We start from the raw sequence: 27,543 nt of genomic DNA, 5'->3' as shown, positions 1-27,543 counted from the left end.
GGGAGTATTGCTGCAATGCTCCCGACACCCTCTGCCTCGTAATGAGAGCCTTCCTGTGCAAAATAGTCCCATAAACCAAACCTTTCAAGGATGAGGAACATGTGGTGGCAGTATTTGTCAGCTTAGTAGTTAGGATGTTAACGGAATATAAAGATACTGAAGTTATAGGACCTTTCTATTCCTTCCTTGTGTCTTTGTCTGGTTTCTGGGCATGGAAACCCAGTGAGGCAGGGCAACCTGGATGACTAATTGACTGCCAGGACAGAGCCATATGATAGCAAGACTGCTGGTCAATGGAAATGGATATACTTTCCCCTACAGGGAGCTATGACCGCTTTGTGATCATCTGTGTGATCACGTACCCGTGCATGCAACCGCATGAGCATTTGAGCATGTTGCTATTCATAGCTGTTTGGCTCTTTGTCCCACAGTTGCTCCTCTACTTTAAAAACACAGCAATTGTATTCCTTTAATCACAACTTCAGAAGGTTATAGCACATCTATTTGTATAGACTTTATTCTGGCATTTGCTTCTGCTGCTTGAAAATATTGAACATTTGAACAAAGGGAAACAAACAGGTGAAGCATTCATTTGTTTTGATTATATGCTTTAACAAATGGAAATAATTGAGGCCTGATTATGTAATACACAACAACAGTAATAGGTGTATCCACTTCTCCTAAAAAATGTAAGGGTGCTGCAACAGTTTTTTTCAATAGCAAAGGTTTTTCTCTCTGTGGATAAAGCCTCTCTGCAGTGCCTTTTAACAACAATGAAGTTCTCTCTTCACAAAGACAAGTGTCTGTCACAGTTGCTCCTTGAAATGTGCGTTAAACTGCGAGGACTATGTTTCCTCTGAACATGCAAATGTTTGCGCGCAGGGATGTCTTTTTGTTCTTGTTTGCAGGTTAAACACAAACACTTCTGTCCCAGTTTCACACACAAGCCCCCCCCACCTGAGTCTGATCCTCGGCAGCCGGCCACGAGCCTCCACCCGTCATCCAAAAAAAAGATCCTCTCAGTTCCTCCAGTTTCAAAGAGCCCACATAACTCGACTGTGTCGAAGCACGCCCCCCCTCCCTGACCCCTCCTTCTGGAGACGACACTCTTGACCTGCTGCCCCATTGTTTCCAGCGGGGATGGATGGGGAGCCGCCTCTGCCGGCGCGATCCTTCACTCAATAGCCGCTCCATCTGTTGACTGCGTGACTCTGGGTTACAAGCGGGGATTTTGCTCCGTCTGTGCAGGGTGTGAAAGGAGCTATCTCAGGGGGCTTCCTGAATAGGGGCTTTAAAACCGCAGTAGCAGGGTGTTGTGATGCCCCTCACACCCTGTCCCCCCACCCACCATCAGCTCCACACAGCCGGCTGGGTGTGTGCAGGATGAGAGGCCTTCATTGTGCCTGTTCACAGGCCCCTAGGCAACAGGGTCACCTTGTCCCCTAACAAATGCCGCCCTCAGTGGGATTGTTGGCACTGCATGTCTGTGTGTGTGTGTGTGTGTGTGTGTTTGTGTGTGTGTGTGCAGGGGGGAGTGGGTTTTTGAGTATAAGAATGCATCATCAGGAAAAGGGCAGAGGCCTTAGCTGCAAGGACATTTATCTAACATCTCTGCCTTTCACATCAAGGCCTATTCAGTGGAAGCCGTCTGCGTCAGGCTTTCAAAGGGCATCACAGATAGAGAAACACTCTGGGCTGCTTTAGGTCAAACTGCTCTCACTGAGCATTTAGATCAACAAAGTTGCTCATGTGATTTCCTATGTCTCTTGTCAATTCAGCTTAGAAAGAAAAAAACTTGTTGGAAACATTATCAGTTTTTTGTCTCTCCTGAATTTCAGTTTCCATATCCTGAAATAGTGAGAAAGTGCTACCTAGGCTTTTAAAGATGTTATTTTTGGGTCCACACTTTAGTGTTTGTGAAGAAAAACTAAATCTGTTTTGACTGCTGGTTCACCTTCAGTAATTAGTGTTGAGATTGCATTCTGCCAAACGTTTGTGCTGAGGTCCTCTGTCTATATGCGTAGGAGTTGTTATTTGCCATTTTCTCTTAAGTGAAAATGAGCAGGATACTGCCTTCTGGGATCCTTTTCTTTCTCCTGATTAAAATGTTCATCAACTAAAATAACAACCTGTGTTTGGGATGATGTTGCCTTTCAAAATATTGTTTTAACGCAATGCAGATTCAGATAGTTGTATTTTTATTTATTTTCTGCCCTTTTATGAAACAGTTTCTCTGTTTCATGCTTTTGACAGTTCAAATAAGTCAACTGCAGTTTAATTGAGCTCACTTTCTTTTGGTTGTATAGAAAGGGGGGTCTTACAAGCACCCTTGTCTGCTCTGTTTCCTGTTCTTTCCCTTTATCACAGAGCCACAGTCAGCCACAGCTCCACCACTGGGGCCCAAAGCTCTTAGCTGTGACAGGATGTCCCCAACACACCATTACCTCAGCTAAGATGATTAAAGTAGCAGGATCTGCTCTCCTCATGTCTTTGGCACATGTGTTTCACCTCCACCTTTCTTCTCAGCTAAGTGAGCAGCAGAACCGGGCAGAAAGCAGGCCTGAAGCCCCCTCACCAGACGAGACAGAGTTAAAGGAGGAGGGGGCTATTGAATGAAATGAGTGGAGGTAGAAAACTGCAGTGACAGCAGAATGAATAAATTGAAGAATTCTCTCATTGTAAATTGTCTATCGCTCGTGACAAACGATCTGATAGGCGAGCGGCCCGGGTCTCCGACGCATCCGTCCCAATAGAGCTGTGAATAACTGGTCTATCTCCACACTGCTTAGCACTGGCCCCGCACTTAATAATTCATACAGTGTGAAATATTTTCCCCGGTACAGATATGCCAAAGAGCTGCCGCCAGCAGGCGGGGGCGGCGAGGGGGGTGTCCCTGCGGTGCTAATTTAGGGGATGGTGACGTGCATAGATTTCTAAGGGGGCTATAGTTTAGAAGAGACGGCTCAGACACATTTGCTCTCCTGTACGCTCTGTCTGTTGTTAGAGCTGAGCTGGAGATGTAGAGTGAGAGTGCAGATGATATTTAACTCATGGCTGATCTGCCTGGAACCGGGAACAGTGAAGGGAAATACATTTCCATTTAGGCTGACTGAACACAGTTATCAGTGACTGTGGGGACAAAGGCAGGCTGTAAACTTGCTAAGTCGTTTTTGCTGTTTGCCCTGGCGAGGGTTGTGGTCACATCAGTGGCAGCAGGTGTCTACGGACACCTGGTCTACAGTATGTCTCCTGTTTCCATCAGGTGACTCCTCCTGCCTCAGGCTCTCATGGTCCCTGACCTTATTGTCCCCTTTATTCACAGCCCAGAGCTCATACCCTTATTCTCCACGGCAATGAATCCAAAGCAATAATGCCCTAACTTGAGTGTGCGCAGAAGCTTGTGTGTTATGTGCTTGTGTGTTATGTGCTTGTGTGTGATGGTGTCATTCCACGTGTGTCCTCTTACGGTGGGTTTGTCTGGCTCGTTCCACAGCGCAGTCCAGTACAAACTGGGTTTTATGGTTCGCATTCAGGCCCTGATACCAATTATGCAAACTATTAAAAATGTAAGGAGGACAGTCTTTTATAATTTAATCCTAAAGTAATAGATTCTATTAAAAATGTATGAGAGGAGCTTTATAGATGGAGCTAGAGTTAGTGTCTATCAAAGTCTCCAGTCAAGGATGCAAGGGGAATGGGCGGCAGGAGTGGTGGTATTGCCTCATTATTAAAAAAGGATATGATTACCATAGAGCAGGAGTCCCTCAGAGCTGAGGTAGAGCTCGCCGGCCAGGAGTCAGGTTGGGGAACTCTCCTCTCTCCTGGTGAAATGAATCTACATTTCCTGTTTCAACTTTTGCAAATGGGATTCAAAGTGACACGTGATTTGTTGTGGTTTAAAGCATTCTGACGTCGAACTACTCTTTGTCTTCTGGCTACTCCTCCCTGGTGTTTCACTCCAGATTGTTTGGTCTTGTCCTTGCTGAGAGCATGTAGAAAGTGTTCAAGCATGAAAACAGGAAACCTGCAGTGTTGTAACTTAATGGCTCATGCAGCAAGCAAGCAAGCAGCAGATCTTTTACTGGCCTCCGTGTTCCTTGGTTTATCGCACAGAGCTTCCTGGACAGGTGAAAACGAACCAGAGTGACGTCTTTCCACAGGACTGGGACTGGTTTTAACAAAGCACATATATTTGCACTGTTTTCATTAATTGTATTCTCCGCTTTTTCCCCACACTGCATCGTAGGTTTAATGGAGAACAAATAGCAGGTGAATTTCACTTTGTTATTGTGATTTGCTTCAATAATTACAGGTAGGAACTGCAGTGATTCAAATAGCCAAACAGCTACTGAACTAAAGGCTCTGTGCTCATTAATGTGCTGTGAGATGTGTTTTGAAAAAGGACCCTCATGAAGCTAAGTTCTGCCTCTGAGGTAAATTCCTCGCCTTTTTGATGTAATGGTTGCCTGTTTATGGAATAAATCCAACAGGCTTAATCGATCATCTCCGTGGAAAGGTCAAGAGGAGAAGCTATGGTGTTTGAAGTGCTTATCCCATGGAGGAGTGCCAGAAATGTGACACCTCCTTATGAGTAGGCGGCGGCAGGCAGATTAGTGACGGACAGGGTGGCCCAGGGGCATGATTTAGGGAGATTCAGCTCTAAATACTCTGTGTATATCAGAGGGAAAGAGAAAAATTATAAGCTGCTTTCCCACAATCTCTATTTTCAACGGAAAAGCATATTAGTAGATTAAAAAGAACATTTCCAAAAAGAGTAGAGAGAAAAATAAAATGAAGGGGGGAGGAGTTCACAGCTGGAGGGGAAAGGTGAACAAAAGTGTATTGGTTTTAACCTCCTGCCCATGCTTCCTGTGTAATGTTGCTTGAAGTTACCAGTCGGTTTCATCCCTCTGCAGTCTAATCTAATCTGGAGTGGGTGGCTTTGGGCAGCATCTGCGCTCTGAGTTGAAATAGGGCTTTCTCTCCGCCTAATCCTCTATCCAGGGATCACTCAGTAGGGTGAAGACAATTACCAGCCTGCTCTCTCATGCTAATGGAATCTCTAACTATATCTTACAGAAAGAGGAAAAAATAGACGGCGGAAAGAAAAGAAGCAGGGACAATGGTGCGGAAAGATGACCCAACTAAAATGGGTTTTTAGATTACCATTTAATTATTGATAGAGACCCAGTTGTTAGGCCTAAGGTCAGGATTTAGAGAGCATTTTCTGCAAAGGAGATGGATTATCAAGTTATTTTGGTGTGTGGGTGTCGGGCCAGGAAGTTGCTGAGACAGGACTGATGTCACTGACATATCAGCAGCTGTGTGCCAGGTATAGTCTGCCTTTCACCTTTTCATCACCTGCCTCCAGCAAGGTGTCTGGAGTGGTTTTAAATTGCATTAATATTCAGGAATTTATAGATTGCCTCCCTTGGCGTTTCAGCATGGAGGGGATGAGAGTAGTACAGTCTCCATCTGCACTAATTACTGGGTCTTGGCAGTGTTACCTGTCTCTTGTGAAGGACAAACCAAGGCACAGAAACACACAGAGCAGAAGGATCTCATCTGCTGGGGAGTCTTCAGGAGGAGGCACGTCTCTAGGGCGTTTTTAGCCTCATATGTTTGATGTGTTGGGAGTCTTGACTACCATAAACAATATCTGCGAGCAACATCAATAGACTAAAGGACTTTGTCAAACTTCCTTTTTTCTTGCTGAGAGAGAAAAGCTAAAAAGGTCTGCACCTTATTTTAGTGACAGTTAGACTTGCTCACGTACGTTTGCTCAAACTGGTGTGGTTAAATATATCAGCATGTATCTTCTGTTAATCCCGGGGGGGAACTCAAATTGACTGTGTGTCAGAAGATTTGAAGTCACGGCAGCTCAATCTTAACAGGTGGAGACCGGCCATGTTCTCTTTTAAAGTGTAGTTCTGAGAGGTGAAACAGGAAAGCAAGTCTTGGGTCTAACACATAAATCATGGAAGCAACAAAATGTATCAAAAATCCTTGAGAGGGGACACGATAATCAGTCTTCACATAAACTGTTATCTATGCGATGACCTCGCTTCTCATTTCTCTCCGTGGCTGGTCAAACTCGCTGATAACAGGATCCCTTATCGGGGTGCTTTTGTCATGGAAAGCATCTACTATTTTAAATCATTACAACGTGGCTACTTTTTCACTTTCCCAATCATTGAGCAGTGACACCAAGACCTTGCCTTGGAAATCGATGCTTTAACTCTTTGCACTTCAGGCTGCCAGGTTTCTGCATCAAATCTGCCTGCTGCGACTCCTCAGCCTGCTGTGGGTTTCTCAGGTTGTGTCTGTCAGGAAGACTTCTTGGATTGCTGCTGCACGACAACATCTTGCTGATGCTTGTGCCATCTGTGCCTCTAGCCAGCAGGTGATTACCAACCGCAGACTCCACTGCCACTCTGTCCAATAGATTCCTCTGCTGGCATGGTCAGCTTTGAGAGGAAGCAGGATGACAACAGCTGGATAGCACACATTACAGAGTAAAGGGAAAGGCTTGCTGAGTCTCTGTGACAGAATCTGCAATGAGGGGGAAATGTGTGGAGGAGAATGCCTGCTTCTTTTTTGCAGCGAGCTTCGCTGTGAGAACTTGTGTCATCCTCTCTTTTATAGTTGGTAATATCCAGCAGAGAAAAAATGGCTTTGTTACACTTGAGATATATCAAATGAGATCAGTGTCAACATTTCAACAGTGCACTATTTGATTGCCTTGTGGGCTTCACAACAAACTAATGTTATGCATGACTGACTATTGGATCCATGACACCCTCCAGTGAAAGAAGGCGAAGTCGCCTTTGGACCATGGGGATTGGGGTCACCTTAGGCCCTGCAGAGAGCGATGTTTGGAGTCAGGCTTCGGCAAGTCAGAGAAGAAATCACATTGTTTGAATTTAATTATATTCCATTGATTTATTGAACACCCATTAATAAGCATACATTTTGAGGCAGGGCCATTTTGCATCAAGGTTTTCTCTCACTCTCTTACACTGTCTCTCTCTCTCTTTTCTCTCGCCTGCTCACTCCATTTCATCATAAATTGACAAAAGCCTTTCTTTGAAGTTCAGGAGCCAAGCTGAGAAATGACAGCACAACAAACAATGAACACTGTTAGAATATTCAAGTGAGCCACCATAGGATGGGTACAGGGGGGAAAAAGAGCCCTTGTTTTATTGTTGGTTTGTTAAGCCATGAATGGACCTGTCTGAGACAATAAAGGATTGTGTCACATAGGGATAAGACATTTAGCAATATCAACAATGCTTTACAAATGTTGTGTAATAAGGTTTACTTGGAAAATATGATTCCTGAGAGTGAAAACCAAGACAGCTCAGCTCATTTTTCACATTTGGTGGAAGTTAATTTGGAGGGGGTTTGTGATTTATGTTCAAAATTTCTACTTGTGAGGTTGCCTCTGCAACAGAAATATGTTTTTAGGCTTGACATTTGTTTTTTTAAAGCAGCCAGATTGGTGTTCATTTAATTTAAATTGTCCTTGTAACAGAGTATTTCTCAACAGCAGTCCTCTGGTGTATCTGCGATCCACAGTTCAGTAAAGACTCCACAGCTACCCTACACATCTGTTCAATATGTCACAACATTCGCAAGGCTTCTGTGTGAAAGTGGTATTAGATGACAACTGATGCTACTGCCTCGCAAAACAATGCAACACAGGCTGAGGCAATAAGCGGAGAAGAGGATCTGTTTCCCCTGTGGTTTGTCTGACAATCTTAAGCCACACTCTCATTGCTCAAAGTCCCTCGCTGGTATCAGCAGAAGCACCGAGGCTCCGTCATGTTGTAAGAGCACCGAGGATGTACTGTGCTAGAAACCAACAGATTTTACTGAGGGGACTCTCCCAGTGCAACATTAAAGGCATGTTTTGAGTTTCAAACTCAAGGTGAATTGTGCACAGGAATAAGGCAACATGATAGGTGCATGAATAAGGCCCCTATCATGCCTTATTCCTGCACCTATCATGTTGCCTGTAGTGGTGTTTAACATCTCTTTGCCCTTTGTTATGCCATAACAGTGTCCAGTAAATTGACAGGAATCTCATTTGCTAATATAGAATGCTTATACAAGGACAGAGTTTTAAAATTGGCACACAATATTGTGAGTGACCTGAGGCACCCTCTTGCCTCTTACTTTGAACTGTTGCCATCCGGGCGGAGATATCGTCCCACTCTGTTAAAAAAGAACAGATCTCGGCTGTCTTTCGTCCCACAAGCCATCAAACTCCTAAATAAATGATGGCTAGGACGCACTGTTTACCCAGCTGGTCTGGCCCTGTCCCCCCTATTTCGCAAATGAGGGCCTATAGGCCCCTTGTCATGTCTGCCGATATCTGGTTTTCTTATGTCTGTTTGTTTTAATCTGTTTTAATCTGTGTCTATGTTGTTGTCAGTGACGAATTGTCTTATCTTTTTAAATGCCTTTGTGATGTGCTGCAACCCATTTTCCCCTTGTGGACAAATAAACGAATACTATACTATTGTTAAAATGTTATACCTGGTAAAAATCTCCATCTAGTGTTATTATGGCATGGCCTTCCAACAGTAAAACATATTGTTTATACATTGCCCATATATGCTCAGGGCACTTGTTTGCAAATTTCACATGTGATCAAATCATGTGATTCAATTGATTCTCTGCTGAAGCCTACAAAAAGCAGTATTACTTCAGAGAATTGCCATGTCTAGTTGTTTCTTAAGATTCAGTGTTTTCCTCACAGGCTTTGGTATCCACTGTAGAAGAGGAACACATTCTCGATACTATGTTTAAAAAAAAAAAGGAAATGAGTAGTTTTTCAAACTAAACAAGGTAGCAGAGTATATTATTCATGTGGCGGAAAATAGTTGGGTCTTTGTAGAAATCAAAATTCCATTAATCTTCACATTTTTTACTTCAGTTCTCTGCATATTCAACATTTTGAAATTCATGAATGCATGCCATGCCGCCTTCTGAGCCTGTTATTTACCATAAATGAACCCTCGCCCAGCACGAAGATGCAGCATTCGGATGTAAAGTCAATTAGTCCTCATTGCTATAACAGTGTTGACATTAGTTTAGACAGGCATGTTTTGATTAGAGACAACTCGCTGCTATTGGACTGCTAGACATTCCTCACCCTTCTTCCCATGGGTGAGCTATTGAAGCTGACTGAAATATATAAAGCTAACAGCTCAGTGTTTTTTTGCCAAGGCGCCCGTCATCTGCAGAGAAACCTCTTATAAATACGACAACACGGCATACAAGGCTGTATAAGCCCCAATAACAGTGACATGCTGCATCGTATATATAAGAATCGGCTGCCAGTATATTATTCCAACGCTGTATATCATGGCAATAATGCCTAAACTGTAGGCTTTTACACACAATGGCCTTTTGTTGTGCAGGTTATTTATTGTGCTGGTGTGAGGTTGTGCAGAGCTGGTGGGTGAGTGCATCCAGGGGCTTGTATTGTTAGGGAATCAGTGGCTCTTGTTTGTGGAGCTGGGAGGGTCTGTTAACAATGCCTTTTTTATGTCCCAGAGTGCGTGCCTGTCGGCAAACGTCCCCTCAGAATTTTTGTGTGTTGTTTTGTTGTGTGTGTGTGGATCAGGGACGGCGAACATAACCCTCTCATTGTTTGCCACGTCCAAGTAGACCAGTTTTATATCAGGCACATGTGAGCATTAGTGTGTGTGTGTGTTTTGAATATACAGTATGAGTGCAAATTATGTAGTGCCGATGTGTGGAAAGTGCAGAGCTGAAGGGGTTTACTGCCAGTCCTTCCTAATGGAGCCTTTCACTATCCCTCCATTCATGTGACGATATGGTGACGGAGAAGGGGGAGCCGGGGATTAAGGGGGTAGAGGCAGTGCCTTGTTAAAGAAAAAGAAAGGGTTTGAGTGTGTCGATTGGATTAACTTGTTTGGGCTTATTAAGAGTGGAGACACAGCCGCTTGTTAAAAGCACTGCATGGGGCGTCCTACAGTGAGACGGCAGGGTCACCATTCAATTAGGTCGAAGCCCCGCCTCCTCCGCTCATTGTGTAGGCTGTCTGCCAGGACCTCGGCTGCTCCTCCACTGGGAGGGGGGCTTCACTGGAGACCCTTTAACTGAGACAGTCAAGCCTCCATAGGAGCTTGGCAATTGGTTTTATATAAAAATAACTACGGGATAATATTAGCTAGGACGAGATGTTTTTGCTACAGTATGCTGATCAAAGACTTGAGTTTCTATGTCAATGACAAATTATTAACTTTTCCAGCTTTGTACCATGGTTTGTAACACATTTAACACCAGTTGTTATCTTTTATCTGATTCTGCAAAACCATAGATTGCAGCTATCTTTTTATTTCTTATGCCTATGATTTGAATGTTATGCATATGTGGAAGGCAACTGTATGGTAAAAAGATGTAGAGATTATCGTCATTGTAAATAAACCTTGGTTGAGAATGGTTAGGGTTAGGGAAGTTAATGCAAAACATTTGTTGCAACAAAATGTGAAGTCCAACCTCCTACACATACATTAGGGCACGCCTCAGGACACAGATCCTGTGGTGTGAATATGTCTAATATGAGCAAAACTCCTGGGTTCACTTTCCTACAAAACCTTATTTAATTTAACAAAAGAAGCCAAAGTTCACACATTTGTTATGCTTTTTAAACACAAACAGCCTTTTCAGAGCTTTGCATACACGAACAATCTGATCAAAGAATAAGCAAACAAAACTATGAATCTGACCAAACATTTAACCCATAGCTAAAATGATTGCATATATTCTGATGTTTCAATGCCCAGCGACAGTATCTGCTGCTTTATTCTTTCTTTTACCTGAAACATGTAGTTTAAAACACACACACACACACACACACACACACACACACACACACACACACACACACACACACACACACACACACACACAGACTCCGTTTATTCACCCATGACCACCCTGCAACACCCCGCACTTGGCAGGATGCTTATCTGGGCAGACAGCTTTGGGCGCGGGGAGCCATCTCTTCTGATCTCCTCTGCAGTTTAAGAACCTTTTAACTTAGAAATAGCCCTCTGCCAAGCCCACCGCCTCTTGATTCCGGCTTATTCCCTCATCTCATGGGACTGATCTTCCGCCCCCATTGCAAACCCTGCAGCAGCGTTAGCAGAACGGGAAAGAGCCAATAGACATCCTGGCTTTTGAGATATCCCCGCACTGGTGTAATAGGAGACCTGTGAGTGGATTTGATGAGTGAGTGAGGTGCAGGTGGTTTTTTCAAGTCTGTGTATGGCAGTGTGAGTGTGAGTGTGTGTGAGTGTGTGTTCTCACACCAGCACCTTACAGGGATTGACCCGGGCATAACAAGCTTTTTGCGGGCAGCTGGTTGATGGGTCACAGGGTTTTTGGTTGAGATAATTTCCTGCCTCTGATAGACATCTACTAAGTAGTAGAATAACCTAATAGGAGGAGATGAGGGGAAAGGGGGACATGACAAACAAGTCAAAGACTTGCTCCTTTTGCCTCGCTCTTAAAGTCAATAATGGGAGAAAATTGGTTCTTGAAATTGAATTGAAAAAAAGTGGGTCTCTTTCAGCGAACTCTAATGCCTCCGAATACATTTGGTGAACAGCAAATGGAGAAAAATGGAGGGTAGTTACACGATTGTCTTTCATTTCACCGAGGGGAAAACTGTGGAGGTATCCCCCCGTTAAGACTAGCTTTTAGTCTCAATCTACACCACGTGTCCTTTCACTCCCTCTCAACCACTATCTTTTCACAAATGGGCTTTGAGGATGGGGTCGTTGTGAAATTAGTATCCTCACAGAGAGGACACAGAGAAAGGATTATGTGAATAGCCAGTAATGAGCTCAAAGTGCCTGTGTGTTTGGGCCAGGCCTGCCTGTGTGTGTGAGAGGAAATGGCACTGCAAGTGACCTTTTTTGCTCAAGCACCTGGCGAGAAATAGAGTGGCCTCTCTCTTCCATCTGCAACGTGTGTGTGTGTGTGTGTGTGTGTGTGTGTGTGTGTGTGTGTGTGTGTGTGTGTGAGGAAGAGTGAACTATTTAATTAACAAGAAATTCTGAGTCTAAAGATTTAATGTACCTACATTTATCATGGAGAAGCAGCATTTTCACCATGTCAGATGTTTGTGCTAAAAAGTGTTGTATTTAGTTGCTTGTAAAACGTTTTAAAAATACATATTTTTGAATGAGATTGTAAAGTGTGTTATTCAAGCATCAGGGTCTGAGGTCAAATTAAATGTTTTGTTAAAAAATATTTGTATGAGTGAAAGACTTACTTCTTTGAACGGGTGCTGCTTTTTTCTGTAACACCTGCTTCTAATCTTTTAACTATTCAAAACAGGAAAGTCATTCAACCTTAATTATAGGCAGTAAATTGTGTTGTGGTAGTTTATCGTGCTTCCTTCCTCCATTTCTCAATCCATACTCGAGCACTTTACTTTACACAGCATCTGTGCAGGGAGGGCTGTTAAATTTAGAAAATTCAGATATAAATTATATTTGAAATTGTATTATCTGCATATCCACATTCTGACTAGTGAAAAGCAATCATTTATAATAAAAAAAAAACACATCTTGAATAGATATGAATTGTTAGATTTTGTGCACTAACATTATATTAAACTGCACATACACATATTCTATAAATGTCAATACTTTTTTTTAATTATGGTTTTCCGACTAGATCCGTTATTTCAGGAGTAATGTTTGTGTAAAGGTTAGTTTGATTGAACGCTTCTATTAAGGGTTTAATATATTTGATGTTTTCACTGGTGATCCAAAATGTGCTTTATTCCTAAATTAGAAAGAACAGGAGCTGGGGCTTTATGGACTGCCATTAATTTATCTCGTAATCATTATAATTGCTTTCTTTAAATGATAATATATAAAACTAAGTAATGGACTGATGGCAGGTGGCTAAATGTTCATTTAGTGATTCACCGAGAAAATAAATAACAGGGGACAAGCCCCGTGACAGGCGCATGAGAAATCATTTTTCAATAATCTGCCACGCATCACGGCTGGAGACGCTAGCACTGACAGCATGGATGAAATATTCGCCTCCTTTGTTTTAATATGTGAGGAGACCGGCCGAGATGGAAACGATAGTGTTTCATATCGATGCATTTTGGACAAGAGACTCAAACAGAAGCAGAGCTAAGATTAAAGCCACAGAGTTTTAATCAAAGACAGCCATGCTTTTAGGCGAGACTGGGCTTCTGCTGCGTTGTATTCAGTACAGAAAGAGCACGCTGTCTTCCTGGAAACCTAACAATATGCGCTAAGTGAACTATAGAGGGAATCTCTATACTTATCATATAAAAACACTCTCTGGACCCAAATGGTTTGCTTCAGCTCTTCTCATCTGGCACATAATCCAAGTAGAAGACTTAGTAATCAGTCATCATTGTGCAATGTGACACTGGTATGTTGCTGATGAATGATACCTACCATGCTACTCGATTGTTGAGGGTTCTCCGTGAGGGAGCTGTGGGTTTTCTTACATATAAGTATAAATATATACATCTTTGTTTCCACTGGGGCTGTGATGGGCTTTTTGAGAGGAAACTAGCAGCAACTGCCTCAGTGTTCCTGAGTGAAGGTGGCTGTGGGGAAAAGGGGGAGTGCAGAGCTGGAGATTTATGGCCTAGAGGGAGATTGATTAGTGCCGTCACAAGCCCTGATGTACGGTTGGCAGTCTCCCCCTCCCAACCCATCGCATTTCCCACAAACACACACACATACAGCCATACGGTTCAACACACAGCTACACATACATCCCGACACCGCTCAGTCCCCCAGGCCTTTCCTGACAGTCCCCCAGAGCTGTTGCATGTTAAGTTGTAGCAGACAGACTGCTGTTTTCTCAGCATTACCATTTTCTTTGCCGTCCATAGATAACGCCATCAATCACCACATACACACTGCCCTGGAAGGAATGTGTCTGAGTGTTGCTACTTTCTGTGTGTGCCCGTGTGTTTGTTTTGAGGATGGTTTCCAAGACGGGAGATGCGGTTGAATGGCTGTGTGCTTGTGCTGTTTGAAGCTGCAGAGTGACTGGCCTGGACTGTGCTCTGAACCCGTGTCAACCGTGCTGCCCCAGTGCAGGTGTGTGTTTATCATTCAGCACACACAGCTGAGAGGCAGGCAGCTGTAGGCATGCTCTCGCAATTAAATCCCGGGTGAGAAACCTAGTCCATCTAGCCCTCAGCCAGATCCTGCCGCTTTTACCAGACACGGCATGGAGCTTTGACCTGGAATCATCCTGCTTAACTCACTCTCTTTATCTTTCTCTTTTCCTGCTGCAGGTTGGCCGCAGAACTCCCCACGGCTGTAGAACTGTGCCCACCTCGCCATGCTGGCCTGTCTGCAGAGGAGGCAAAACCCTCCACCCCAGCACCCGGTGTGTGCCAGCAAAACCCTGGAGCCCCCGCAAGCCCTTGGACGGAAATGTAAGTTTAAAAAGTGACAGTGAGCAACACAGGTCAGAAGTTCAGCTCACCCAAAGCTAAGGAATGAGAGAGGCTTGTGTTTGTCGTTTGTATTTAATCGGTCATGGTGAATGATGGAAAACGGGTTGTTAACCCCGACTGTGAATAAGTGAAGGAAAATAGACTTTCCGGTTCCTGTTGTTTGTCACTTGGTTCCCTTCTCTGAGGAATTCTAAACAGTTTCATTCGCTCCACACTTAGACCTTGGATTGCCATGTTGTTTGGCTACTCGTTGTGAGGGGGGCTGTTTAGCTGTGCTGATTGTGCAGTCGTGGCAACAGGGCTGAACAGACAGTGTTTAACGTGCCTCGCTGGCCCCGGGTGACCCTGATGGTCTGTAAACATTTACAGTGTCTGGCCCTGGCTGTGCCGGCCGCCTGTAAAGCATGACAGCTGCTCTGTTTGCTCCCCGAGCACCAGTACCTCTGTCCACTCACAAAATGGTGTAAAGGGACAGAGATGAGCCAGGGCTGAAAACTGTTATAGAGCTGGCAAAACTAGTTTCAACCAGTTTTGGATTAGAGGGCTGCAGCAGTCAGGCATCTGGAAGGTGAATTTCCCCCTGATTTTGTTAAAGCTTTTGGATAAGCTTTTTACATTGAGTCTTTTTTCTGATGAGGGGAAGAAAGACCCTTCCTCCTTATTGAATGCTTCTAGAGTCTTTAGTCGCTTTTGTTTACACGGCAGGCCTACGAGCTACCTCAAGCCGATTAAAAGGACTGGCGGATGGAGAGCACTAACCTACCAGTTTTCACCTCAGCTTAGAGAGGCTTAGCGGGAATAGCAGGTTCTGTGCTTCTTCGTCAGTGGAAATGATATCAGGCCTGTAAAAAAGAAAACGCGTTATTTCTCAGCTTCTCACTGGCCAATTAGCTACTTCTCAGCTCAACATCACACTCCAATCGCCTCCTACAGAGGAGACGGAAGTCACAAAATAAAGGTGACTGTGAGCCACCCCTGTCCTCAGATCTGGAGCTGTTGTTTTGCAGGTCTGTATGGATGGAGCTCTATAGGTGTGTGTGAAACAGAAAGGGAACAAGAGACATAAACAGAGCTCTGAGTGCATTTGGAAGGGGAGCTCTTCAGCTGAGTGGGTTTCAACTGGGCCCACTAATGAGGTTTAGAGAGGTGAAGAAGTGAAAGGAAGGACAAAGAGAAACTGCACAAAATAGAATTAGAGAAGATGGAAATGAAGGGGGGCAAATAGAGGGAGTCCTCAACAGTCGTCTTAATCGATTCCCTTCTTCCAATTTTGTAGGATTAGCCCACTTCCTCTTTATTGAGGAGCAGCCAGTGGGAGTCAGGACTTAAATCAATAGAGAAAAGAACAGTCTCCAGTTTTCCCTTTCCCTCTTACTGACCCTCTCTCTGTTACTCTCCCTTTCCCTCTCTCTCCTTCTCCACCTGTTAAAAACCTTTGATTGAAAGACTACCACAGTGACTGAGGTTCATAATGAGGATGTTTGAACATAATAGCCTCCTTTCTGTCCTTGGTGGAGGAGGGGGGAGCAAGTGTTGGATTTCCACCACTGTGCTGCTCCTGGCCTCAATACGGCAATTGTTCATCCAGGCCCAGCAGGGGTGCAGAAAGGCAGACAGTGGGTCTGGCTACACAAGTGGGCACACTCAGGTCACCGTGCTGAGCAGGTCCCCATGATTGATTGTTCATGTCCAAGTTTGTGCCAACGTGGAATGGGGGTTGTGGGTAAGGTGACCTGAGCTCCCAACAGGCGGCTGAATACCAGAATACACCCTCAAAGAGAGAGAGAGAGAGAGGAGACGAGCGAGAGCACAGGAGGGGGATTACCTGGCAGCAAGGCAGAGGTGAGCTTTGTCATCTGCATCTGCTGTCCTTTACACAAAAAGAGTGTGTGTGTGTGACAACTGGGGGGGCAGAGCAGTTGGAATGACAGGGCGAGGAGGGTTTTAGCAAAAGTCCCTGCATTCAGATGCCGAGTGGCTGCACAGATCATTGATGCGACTCCCATTAAAAATCCCTCATACCCTCAATAAAAAAGGACTTAACTGGCTCTACCATCAGCTGGAAGCGTTCAGATCTGCTCGCCAGACAATCAATTTCCCCCAAGCGCACAGAGCTTAGCGGGAGAAACGGGAGGCGGAGAGCGGGATGTTTCCATTATCACAGGCCGCTCTGTGTCTGGACTCGGGGGGGCTGGGTGAGGTACTGTAGAGCGGGGAGTGCAGGGTAGAGAAAGGAGCGAGTGCCAGAGGGAGATGGGGAAAGACAGACAAGTGGAAGAGAGAGATAGGAGCCGAAAGGGAGACGGAGAAGCTGGCTTTTCAAAAAAAACGTTGACCGCCCGCCCTTAAAAATATCATATTGGATTAGCCTCACAGATATTTTTTTCTTTGGACGTAGAGTTAAAAGGAGTGCAGCACATTACTTGAATTATAAATTATAGGCACTTGCTTTCACTAGGTCCAAATTCCACGCATATGTGGCTGCACTCTCCAGCGCCAGCCCCTGTCATTTTTAATTAAATCCCCCCTTATGGGTGACATTTGTAGCTTGCCCCCTCCTCCGTCCTCCGCTCTCTATCACTGCCCTAGATGGAGACATGAAAGGCAGAGACGGCAGCGGGCCTCTCATCGTGTTGTGCCCCAGAGAGAGGGCACCCATCCAGACAGATGAGAAGGAAAGGCCCTGCGAGGGTAGAGGGGTGAATAGATGCCACTGACCCCGGCCCCCCACAGCCAGCGGCACCCTCCCTCGCTCCCCATCGCTCTCCTTGATTGTCGTCCTCCACTGTGGGTCTGAAGGTCCAGGGAGCAGGGGTGAGTGGAGCAGGAGGTGCATTGGTCCAGTGATGAGTAACACTGAGATGGCTGGACAGGAGGCCCAGCAGCCCCCCCCAACACCCTGCCTCCTCCCTGGCCCAGACAGCAATTACTCTGCCACATGTCAGCTCAAGAATAACAGGTCCAGAATCCCTCAATCGACTGGCTCATGGGGATATTTCTTCCTGGCTATTTTCCAAAATGATGTCTTTCAGATTTCAGCAGGTTTTCATTTGTTTAATCAGAACTGAGTGGTTTCATTTCAGCCATGCATGACATTTTACGAGAATGTCGTTGTCACACTGGCTGTCCGTGTTTGTCCCTTTTTATTCAGACCCTCTGTTGTAACCGCACAGCTTGCTGCCCCTCCCATACACACACACACACACACACACACACACACACACACACACACACACACACACACACACACACACACACACACACACACACACACACACACACACACACACATCAATTGTTGTCCCCAGTTGAATGTCTCCTTACATACATGACCTGCTCACATGTACAAACACACAGGACCTGCAGGCCATACCCTCCCCCCCGTGACACCACCCAGGAGGCCCGAGGTGCCAATCAGCCAGGTGTAGATGAGAAGTTCCCAGAAGGCCTGATATCCCAGGTTCATGTGGTGCGGGGCAGGTTTAGCCCTCTTCAGTCTTGATCGACAGAGACAACCTGGGCATGTCACACGCAGCCTCAGGACATGACATGCGGGTTCACCTGGGGATTGTAGTTTTCCTAATAGCCCTGTGCCTCGCAGGCGGAGCTGCCGGAGCCATTAGTTTGCTTTGCTTTTAGCAGCTTTTCTTCATAAGCCACCACACCACTGAGAGAGAATATGCTCAGGTAATGACCTCTTCCACCTCTCCTGCACTGTTGTCTGAGGCGGCGCGAGACGTAACAAGGGAATTAGCTGGCCATATCAAATTGCAGCAGGAACGGCTGTTAGGCGGCAAGGAAAAAAACACGTGGGGAGGGTTTTCAGTTGAATATTTAAATGTGGTCACGAGCAGCAGCAGGAATAACAACCCTTCCCCTGATTGCCTCAGTACCCTGGAGGTGGAGGGCATAAAGTAGGACTGGGGGAAAGGGAATGGAGATGGAGCGAGGGAGGGAGGGAGAGACTATGCATGCACTTGACCTTTTCCCACTGATTGAACTACCTCGTTCCTAACTCCCATTTGGAATTCCACAGAGTGCCCACAGAGACTGTCATTATTCCACAGTCTGCAGCAGGGAAGCAGAGGTCATGAGGTATTTTTCATAGTGAAAGGTGATTGACAGCTATCCATGGCCTGCCTTCTCCTGGGTGCCTGCTTATGCAATCTCATTTTGGGCATGGTCACATGACAATAGCCTTCATCAAATTGTTATACTGCAGATACAGGATTTTTAATCGAGGTTTGCTTTATTTCAGAGGGGCAGCCCTTTGATATTTAATGTAATAGTCTTACCTCCTGCATACTACTAGCTCTTCTGTCATGTTGGCATCTCAATGCTGGCACACAGAGGATCATTTCCGGCTGGTGGAGTCCCACAGAGCCCTGCCTTCCCTCTGCCCTCTGCCTTCTGCTGTGAACACGGGGGGCGAAGCAATCTTATTGCCTTTGGAGGTGCGCTCGAGGAAGAAGCGCCCTGATTTAGTTTTGGTCACAGCGGGACTTGGGTTGAAAAACTGGTTCCCAGTTCCAAAGTCTCCAAGCTGGCATTTGAGCGTCCCAGGTGCACGGTATCGACACCCTCTGTCTTCGCCTGCCAGAGCATGGGGGTGGGGGAGGTGGTGTGAGCGAGTACAGAGAGTGTCCGCAGCCCCTTGCTGTCCCACAGGAAATGACACACAGCCTGGGCTATCTCAGCGCTGAGCCCACCACAGACTGACCATGTGAGGCGTTCAGGAGGGGCTGCACACTCCTGGCACGTTCCTAGAGTTTTAGACGTCTCTACGATACCAAAACTCTAAATAAAAACGTAGATTTCGGCCAAGAGTTGGACATAAAAAGTGTGATAGTAGGAAGAAAGGTTTAATTCCCCTTTTAACTTGATTGCCAGCAATTACTCTATTTGTGTCCAGTCACTCCATCCAAATTGTGAAAAAAGTACAGCACATTTAACTCGATGAATTAGATATCTGTTTTATAACTGCAACATTTCAATTGTTTAACGTTCTTTTGTTTTTTTATAAGTAGAGAAATAAATATATTTTACATTCAGCCACTTTGTGGTAACACTAGGTTACACCCTTGCCCGTTTATTGTTAAATAAGAAACAGCTACGATAGCTATATCTGTTCATTTTCTATTTAGTCAATTGTCCCATACATTCTAACCTCTAGACCTTGATTGAAATTCATAGCAGGTGAATATTGATCAGTATGTTGTTGCTGGGGGTCTCCTTTAAATAGTGCCCTTACTCTAGGAACATTAACTAATAAGTCTTGTGTGGACAACATAAAAATGCCCACAGCAGTTGAGTTTGATGTTTTCTTCCAAACCACTTATGAACTTCACCAAACTGTAATACCAACCCTAGCTGTGGTTTTTCAGTCCACTCTAATACTGTAGAGTGTTTTGCTGAGAAAGTATGGGAGTGTAAACTGACCACAACACAATGTTGAAATCAGCGCTCCTGTGGGACATTTTACTACAGTTTATGTGGTTTGCTCGTCAAGCCCCTTCCCATGAAGGCCATCTTCAGATGCATTGGTCCCATCGTCACTTTAAGTCTTGAGAAATACTGAATCACATTGTCTTGGCTTTAGGTTCAGAGGTAGGGCATGTTATTATGCTGACCTCTGGCTGCCAGCTCTTTCAGAAAACCACTTTTCACTAACCTAACCCTGGAGGCCTGGGTCTGGCAGTTCCATCATGGAGCTGCAAGTTTCTAATTTGTAAAGTTGTTTTTTACTTTCTGATGTTGCTGCTATAGGCACTGGAAATGGAAGCAAACATATTACTAAGTTTGTCTGTTTTTATGTTCGTCCACAGTCCAATAGACGGATAAAACAAACGTGTATTCATTAGAAACAGATTTACGCTTGAAGCAATAATTATAATTAAACAACCTGCTTTTGTTAAATCCCTGCCTCAACAACTCCATAGACATGGAATCTTAAAAAATCATTGTTCGTCTTACTTAAAATCTACTGTATCTCCTCTCCTTTATCATCCTTCGTTCTCTTATCTCCTCTCCTCTCTTATCCACTCTTCTCATGTCTCCTTCTCTCTCCCCCTCTCTTATCTCCTCCTCTCCTCTCGTTGGCATGTGTACTGCAGCCGAGTGCCTTGTTGTCTGTGCAGTGTTAAATATTAATTGGGAATCAGTGGAGGACTTGTCTCCTAAATGATAGAACAGAAGGGCCCAGGCTTGCCTCAGGCAGCCTGCGGGCGCCTTTCTTCTTCCATTTACCTGCAGGCCTGCGCTCGAGCACTTCCTCCGGTCTGACAGGCCTGCCCAGGCGCCTCCAGCCTCCCCACTCTCTCTCTCTCACTCCCACTCTCCTTTTTTCTTCCTTCTCTACTCTCTTCACTGGTTCCTTTTCTTATCTCTGTGTGCGCTTACAATATCTACCTCTGGGGTCCCTTACTCCAAACCGGTGTGTGCTTGTGTTGTTACTGTGTCCATTTGAGTTTGTGCATGACTGTGAATGCAGCTTGCTCTCGGCTGTACATGTAGCCCTTTGAGAAAATAATGTCACAGCGCGGCATATTCTCTTAAAACAGGACAGGGAGGGCTCGACATGAATCTTTCTGTTTTTAGCTTGTTGGATTTCTTTCTTGGCTCAGCGTACCGTGTGCTCTCCTCATCACTAGTTTAATCTCTGCTTCTTCTTCTTCTTCCCGATGTTTCCACATAAGTTGCGTCACTGTTGGTCTTTCTTTCTTCTGTGAACTGGCCTTTGTTCCTCTCAATCAGCCTTGTCATCTGGATTAGTGTACCGAGACAAAACAACCGGCAGCAGCTGCTTCTTGATGCACCGGCTAGCTCTAACTTGTGGGTGACCCTTGTCGACTTAGTTAATTAGGCTGCGGAGATTTGTTTTGAAAATCAAACCAGCCTAACTTGTTGTTGTGTTTCAACTCTGTTTGTGTTTGCACTGGAGCACAGCTTTCACAAGGTTCAGTGAGGGAACATTATGGAGTGGCAGGGCTGAATGTGAAATGAAAAAAGCCTCTAAATGTAGGAGAGGGCAGCAGAGAGGCAGGGATATAACTGGAGGACAGTCGGGGGGTGGGGATGACTTTGATGCCACAGGAATGAGTTCACAGGCCCATGAGCACAGGCCTAATCGCACATGACAATATCGGCTGGTGTGCCAGTCGCAACGCATAACCACCCCGCTGCTTGTGCTGACTTGGGGTATTTGCTGATATAGCTCTGCTTTCTAGACCATGCTGTATGCACAATGAGGGTGGCCCAGGCAGGCCTGAGGGGAGGCTCATCGGGGGCCGGGGTCCCCCTATCTATACAGAACTGTGCTCTCCACTAAGCCCTTTGGCCAAACTTCATTATTAAACAGAGAGCAGTTTTGTGATGAATATAGTTTTTTTTTTCCATTTATAATCTATAATGTTTTCCATCCAGGCCCATAAATTATTGCAAATGTAGAGAAACCAATGCTTGAAATGAGGTCGTGGCTGTGTTGACGGCGTGGAATATTCAGGGGTGATATTTTTCTATTGAAATGCCTTTTTTCAGGCTGTCATGGGAACAAACATGGAGCCCGTTCTTTTTTGTTTGTCCGTTTTGTTTATGGAGTGCAGTGTGTCATATGAGGTAAACATGTTGCCCCAGGTTCTGTGTTTGTTTGGGGCACGGCTGTCCCACAAAAGGCCTGACACGGCTGCTGGCCCGCATTCTTCTGTGGCTCAAAGAGGACATAAACTACCCACTGGTGTTGTTTTCCTGGACAGTCAGCTAGTTCATCAGTAATGAACACTTCCAGTCATCCACTTTGAATAAGAGGGGATCCTGTTTATTTCTCTTTCACTCATGCTTTGATTTGCATTAAACATGACATGAGAGGCAAAGACTGTAGGATGTCTGCCTAAATATCGTAGCATTAGTATCTTCTTAAATGCTATCTTCACAAAGGTTAGTGCTGATAAGGTTTTTAATTCCAGGGAGAGGCAGTAGGTCTCCTCTGGTGATGCTGGTGGTGTTAATGGGGCAGGAATGCAGGACGAGTGCTTTCCCACGCTGTTAGTTTTCTTCTGCCGGGCGCGTTTGAGACAAGGCTCTGTGCCGGCTAGGCTCCGCTAATGCAGCCAGAGTGCAGACAAATGGAAAGTGACACTTGTGTGTGTAGAATGGTATTTGTGGTGACGCTTTGACTACAGATAATAAAGTGTTCGCCCTGAGGTGATTTCGCCCGGCAAGCACCCCAGATGAAACTCACTTACTCAGAGAGGGAGACTGAAGAGACTGAGTGGGGGATGAAGAGACAGAGAAGGGGGGCTGAAGCAAGAGAAGAGACATAGAAAATAATGAGAGGAGGTAGAGATGTTAAGGAAAAGGGAAAGCAGCAAGAAAAGGGGATGTAATTCATCCTGGTTTTAATTGTGTATCCACCTGCTTTTTAAAACTAAAATGAAAGAACATGTATGGAGCTTCTTTAGATTAATAGACTTTGACAATTAATGGTTATTGATGTTGTATAGCTGCTAAAGAAGAAAGATGTCAGGTTCAAATGGAGGGTAACATGTTTGGGTCAGCTGTTATTAGCAGGATGTGTGTGTGTGTGTGTGTGTGTGTGTGTGTGTGTGTGTGTGTGTGTGTGTGTGTGTGTGTGTGTGTGTGTGTGTGTGTGCCAGGCCATGTGTACAGAAGGGTCCTTCAGGATCAATCAATTCTCAGTAATTTCCCCTACAGCTCATAAAAGCCAGGTCTGTCTGGAAGGAGCATGAGGTTGCCACATCAAACCAGCTAATTAATTTTCATGGCTGTTTCAGGAACATCTGGCTTTAGAGATAAATTCTAACGAGAAAATGTAAACATGACAGTGTCCTGGTGGTATAATATTTCACGTTTCTAGGGAGGAAATCTTAAAAATGGAACCCTAATTAGCTGTTTTGATTTGACACATTGTCCACAATGTATTACATACTGTATATGTTAATCTGTAAAATTATTATAATATTGATAGACATTGTGCAGGAGGTGAACATGGATCTTGTTTTGCCTCTGTCCTTCCGAGTGTTATCTGTACCTGTAGAGCTTATCTCTGTCTCGCTGCACTATATTAGCCGCACACGCCTCACTGCAGGCTAACTAAATGACCTCATGCTGCAGTCTGTGAGGAGGAAGCCCAAATTAGGCACTCAATTTAGTATTTCTTCCATCTGCTTGTGCAGGAAATAGATAGATTACATCTGAAATGAGATTGGTTTTAATGAAATAAAAGATTAGATTTGGGAGTTTTATCCAACTTTTTTTTTTTAAATCTCTTTTAATGATTAAATCCATTTCTGACATTGTGCCATGTCTGCGTGCCTCTGAAGGATCACTGTGCAGATTGCTTTAACATTCTCATTATCCTTTTTGCTATTTGTGAAACATGTTGGCAGGTTAAAAGCCCAATATGTGATTACAGCATGGCACCCCCTGATGAAAATGTTGTCCAGCTACGGATTTTATTAACATAGTGATTCATTCGAGTTATTTAGAGTCTGATTTGATTAAATCGTAACAATATGTGACTGTGAAATATACCACTTGTTTACTTCACAAAATACAGGTTTTTGATTTAGAAAGTTACATTAAAAATGACATTAGATCGGTCAACCCCTTCTGAAAGTTAATGTAAAGAATGTATGGATGAGTTGACTGCATTTTCGTTTCCACTGTCTTACAATATGCATGTATTTGATGATTATGATGACACAAGCAGCCGTGAATTCAGACAGCTCTATCCTTTGAGAAATCATTGCAGTTTGATTTTTATCTTTGCAATTATAGATAGCAGAGGCCTGACAAATAATTGCCTTGATTTTTTTTCTCGCTGTGTTGTTGCACAAAAAAATCAACCTTGAAATGAACAGAAGGAGATGAGTGTTCCTAAAAATGGCTTTTCTGATATCAAGCAAGCAGCGGGGTTCCCTTTCCCCTCCTGTACACTTGAATTGATTATTACTCTGGCTGAGGGCATATTCAACATGTCTGCCCCCCTGCGAGGCTGCTGTACCCTGTTGATCACTGGCTCATACATGTGCTTCCTCTGCTCCCTCGCTCCTCAGGAAGCTCCTGTGGGGCGCTGGGGCTTTGATTGACTGGCGGCTGAGTCCACAGGACGCCTCTATTATTATCATCTCTACCTCGGCAGAGGGGTGGGGGGCTATGTCCAGGGGGTCTGCCCCACAGCCCCTGCTTTGTGTGCCCGATAGTCAATTAGAGGCAGCACACTGCCGGAGACGAGTGGGATGCAGGGTTAATTGCAGAGGACCAAACAGCTGGCTCTATCAGGGCCCATTGTGTTTGCAGCAGTTGTCACGGCAATTGAGGCCTGGCTGTAATCGCTGACTAATCAGCCCTGTGCCAGATGACACCTCCATTAGCACAAGGCAGGTATTGTTCAGGACGCGAAGCTGCCTCTGGTTTCCCCCCGCCTTCCCGTTCCTTTTACAGCAGGCGAGCAGAGCTGGGGACAGGACGTCATACACCCTGATTCTATCACCTAAGAGCTTAACAATAGCCACAGGTCAAGGGTCCCTCCGTGCAACAATGCTGTTGAATCTGCTCTTTCTACAGCAGGCTGCTACACATTTGACGGGTCAGACATTTTCTGAGCGGGGGGATCGGAGGCTGTTTTACCCTTGAATTATTAATATGAGTAACTTCATTACAATGAAGTTTAGAGCAAAGTAGTGGAATATGGTACGTGTGTGGATAATAGAGGCAATCTGTTGGCCCGTGGTCAAAAACACACGGCATAACATTTAACAATTGTCCATCTCAAACCTGTGGGGAGCCTTTGTTGAATACAATTCTCTCCCCAAAAAATGACTTTGTCTATCTGCGGGACAGGACATACACCTTTGCTATGTGATTCTCCATTAAGAGAGCGGATAGGTTTAGGCACCAACACTAAATGATAATATTTGGTAAAAAACATCATCATTTGTGTTAAAATATTAAAAGTATGTAACGAGACAACATTTATCAAGGGAATGTGTTGTAGTGAAGTGGGTGCGTCATGTAGCCGGTGAGACTGCAGTAAGCCTTTGAAAAATAAAAATAGCATGAATAGCTGTATGCCGGTTGAAAGGATGTACGATGAGTAGAGCAGCTAATGTTTCCTCTTAGCTCAAACACATTTCACTTTGCTCTCCTCAGGGGGAATAGTTCCCAGTGAGCGTGGCTGCTGTTGGACTGAAGCTGACCCCTGTTCTCCTCTCCTCCTGTTGTTTGTTTGGCCAAAGTTAAATGTGCTATGCACCCGTAGTTCCCCTGTAATTGCAGTTCAACCAAACAGTCCTCTCCCTTCATTTAAACAAGCAATTTATTCCCACCATTCACCAATATACATGGTCAGGGCAGGGGATCAAAACATGTGGTGAGTAGGCATACAGGCTTGCAGTGAGTGAGGGAACAGCGAGGGGTGTTTGATGTGTCGGAGCATTTCATCCACTAATAAGAAGACACTTCTCCAACCTGCTCATCATTTTAGAACACTCGGAGCAAGGGCATTTCAGGCAGTTCTTCAGACTTTCCCCTCTGCTTATTCATTTAAACCTCTAATTAAAATGCAAAGCATTCTCATGGTCCTCTGGATTTGGTGCTGCACTCTTGCACCGCCTCTGACTCCCTATCTCCTCTCCCTTTTTCTCCACTCCCCTGCTAACCCCCACCCTCCTCTTTCCACCTCACCTAACTCCCTGCTCTCATATTCTCTCTGTCTGCCTTTGCTTCTTGTGATCAACACAATTTGACCTCTCACTTGGAAGAAGTGCACAGAATTTAATGGATTTTTTACAGTCTAATCTAACCAGTTCCCTCTTTATAGCTGTTTTGTACCCAGTGGACCTCATCTTTGCCAGCCCTCCACCACCTCCTCCACCCTCACACCAAGAAAATTAGTTCATCAGAATTCAAACTGTACTGCTGGCTAATTAAAGGAGTGTTAATTGAGTGTTCAGAATTGGGTACTCCTTTCACCAGACGCACACACACACTCAAATGCGTGCATACACACAAGCACACATGCAATCACAGTAACGGCACTGGGTACACCAAGGACGTTGCGCTTGGGGAGTTTCATGCCAATCAAAAATGGAGAGAAAGGAGAGTGCCCATCCTCCAAGTGAAATGGGATTTCTAGATCAAATCATGGCCTACTGCGGCTCAGCCCGGCTCTGTGTGCCATGTTATCCTATCGCAGCCTTGCTATCTCTGTCTGGCCGCTGGAGAGTGTAACACTGCATAGATAGCCTCTCTCAATACGTGCATCGTGCTAATGAGGGGTGGCATTTAGAGATGTGCTGCTCTGACACATGGGCATTGTGTGCCAGGCACTGGGTGATTAAGGACGAAGGTCAGCCCATTAATTGCCTCCCTGCCATCTCCGCTCCCTGGCGCGTGATCTCTCAGAACTAATGCATGTGTTTGCCTGAGCTTTTATCTCATCTCCAATGCAGTTCAATCATATGCTTGGTTTGTTTACATTCCTTTCATGTGAAACTGTTTTCCCCTGCTTATTGTTAAAGCAGTGGTAGGCCAGGTTCTCTGTTCCTTTGCAAAAAGATGTTTCATGTGCTTGTGAGTGCACATAGACTCCTGCTCACAGGAAGGGAACAAACATATTCTTGCATCCCCAGGGAAATAATTAATCCTTACAAGGCTGTCGCATGTTGAAATGAAGCGAGTGTGAAGCATTTAGCCCAGGAGGCATTGCAGGCTGTCGCCCGCACAGGCACCTGTTGTTGTCCCTGCCCTACATTTCATGAGAGAGAGCTGAGCAGAGGATAACAACATGCTCCACTGATGGCAAATGAGACACACAACTGCAGATGAAGGTTTGTGTGTATTTTAGCCTTTTTTCTGTTTTCCTGCAATGCGTTAGCATGCACGGCGAGGCTGGAGAGTGTGCACAGGTGCAGGAAACCCCCTACCTTATGAGGAGGTGAGGGCTCACACAAAGGAGGCAGTGCTGGCTGCCTCAGAGGCTGTTTATCAGCCAGCACCATCTGTATGCTGCT

At 45.0% G+C, this 27,543-nt stretch overlaps 1 protein-coding gene across 1 annotated transcript in view; it reads left to right on the top strand.

Annotated features, from left to right (window-relative positions):
* Positions 1-27,543, top strand: part of fam222aa (family with sequence similarity 222 member Aa) — a 43,995-nt gene that overhangs the window by 10,215 nt on the left and 6,237 nt on the right. Inside the window, exon 2 of the mRNA XM_010770651.1 lies at positions 14,348-14,491. Coding sequence (XP_010768953.1) covers positions 14,395-14,491 — 97 coding nt within the window. The 5' untranslated portion in view covers positions 14,348-14,394. The remainder of the gene's footprint in view (positions 1-14,347; positions 14,492-27,543) is intronic.

This window comes from Notothenia coriiceps, unplaced genomic scaffold (genome assembly GCF_000735185.1).
Source record: "Notothenia coriiceps isolate Sejong01 unplaced genomic scaffold, NC01 NC01_scaffold00009010, whole genome shotgun sequence".
In the NCBI taxonomy this organism is placed as follows: Eukaryota; Metazoa; Chordata; class Actinopteri; order Perciformes; family Nototheniidae; genus Notothenia; species Notothenia coriiceps.
The sequence above is the reverse complement of the archived record's forward strand: the minus strand, read 5'-3'. Positions and strand labels throughout refer to the sequence as shown.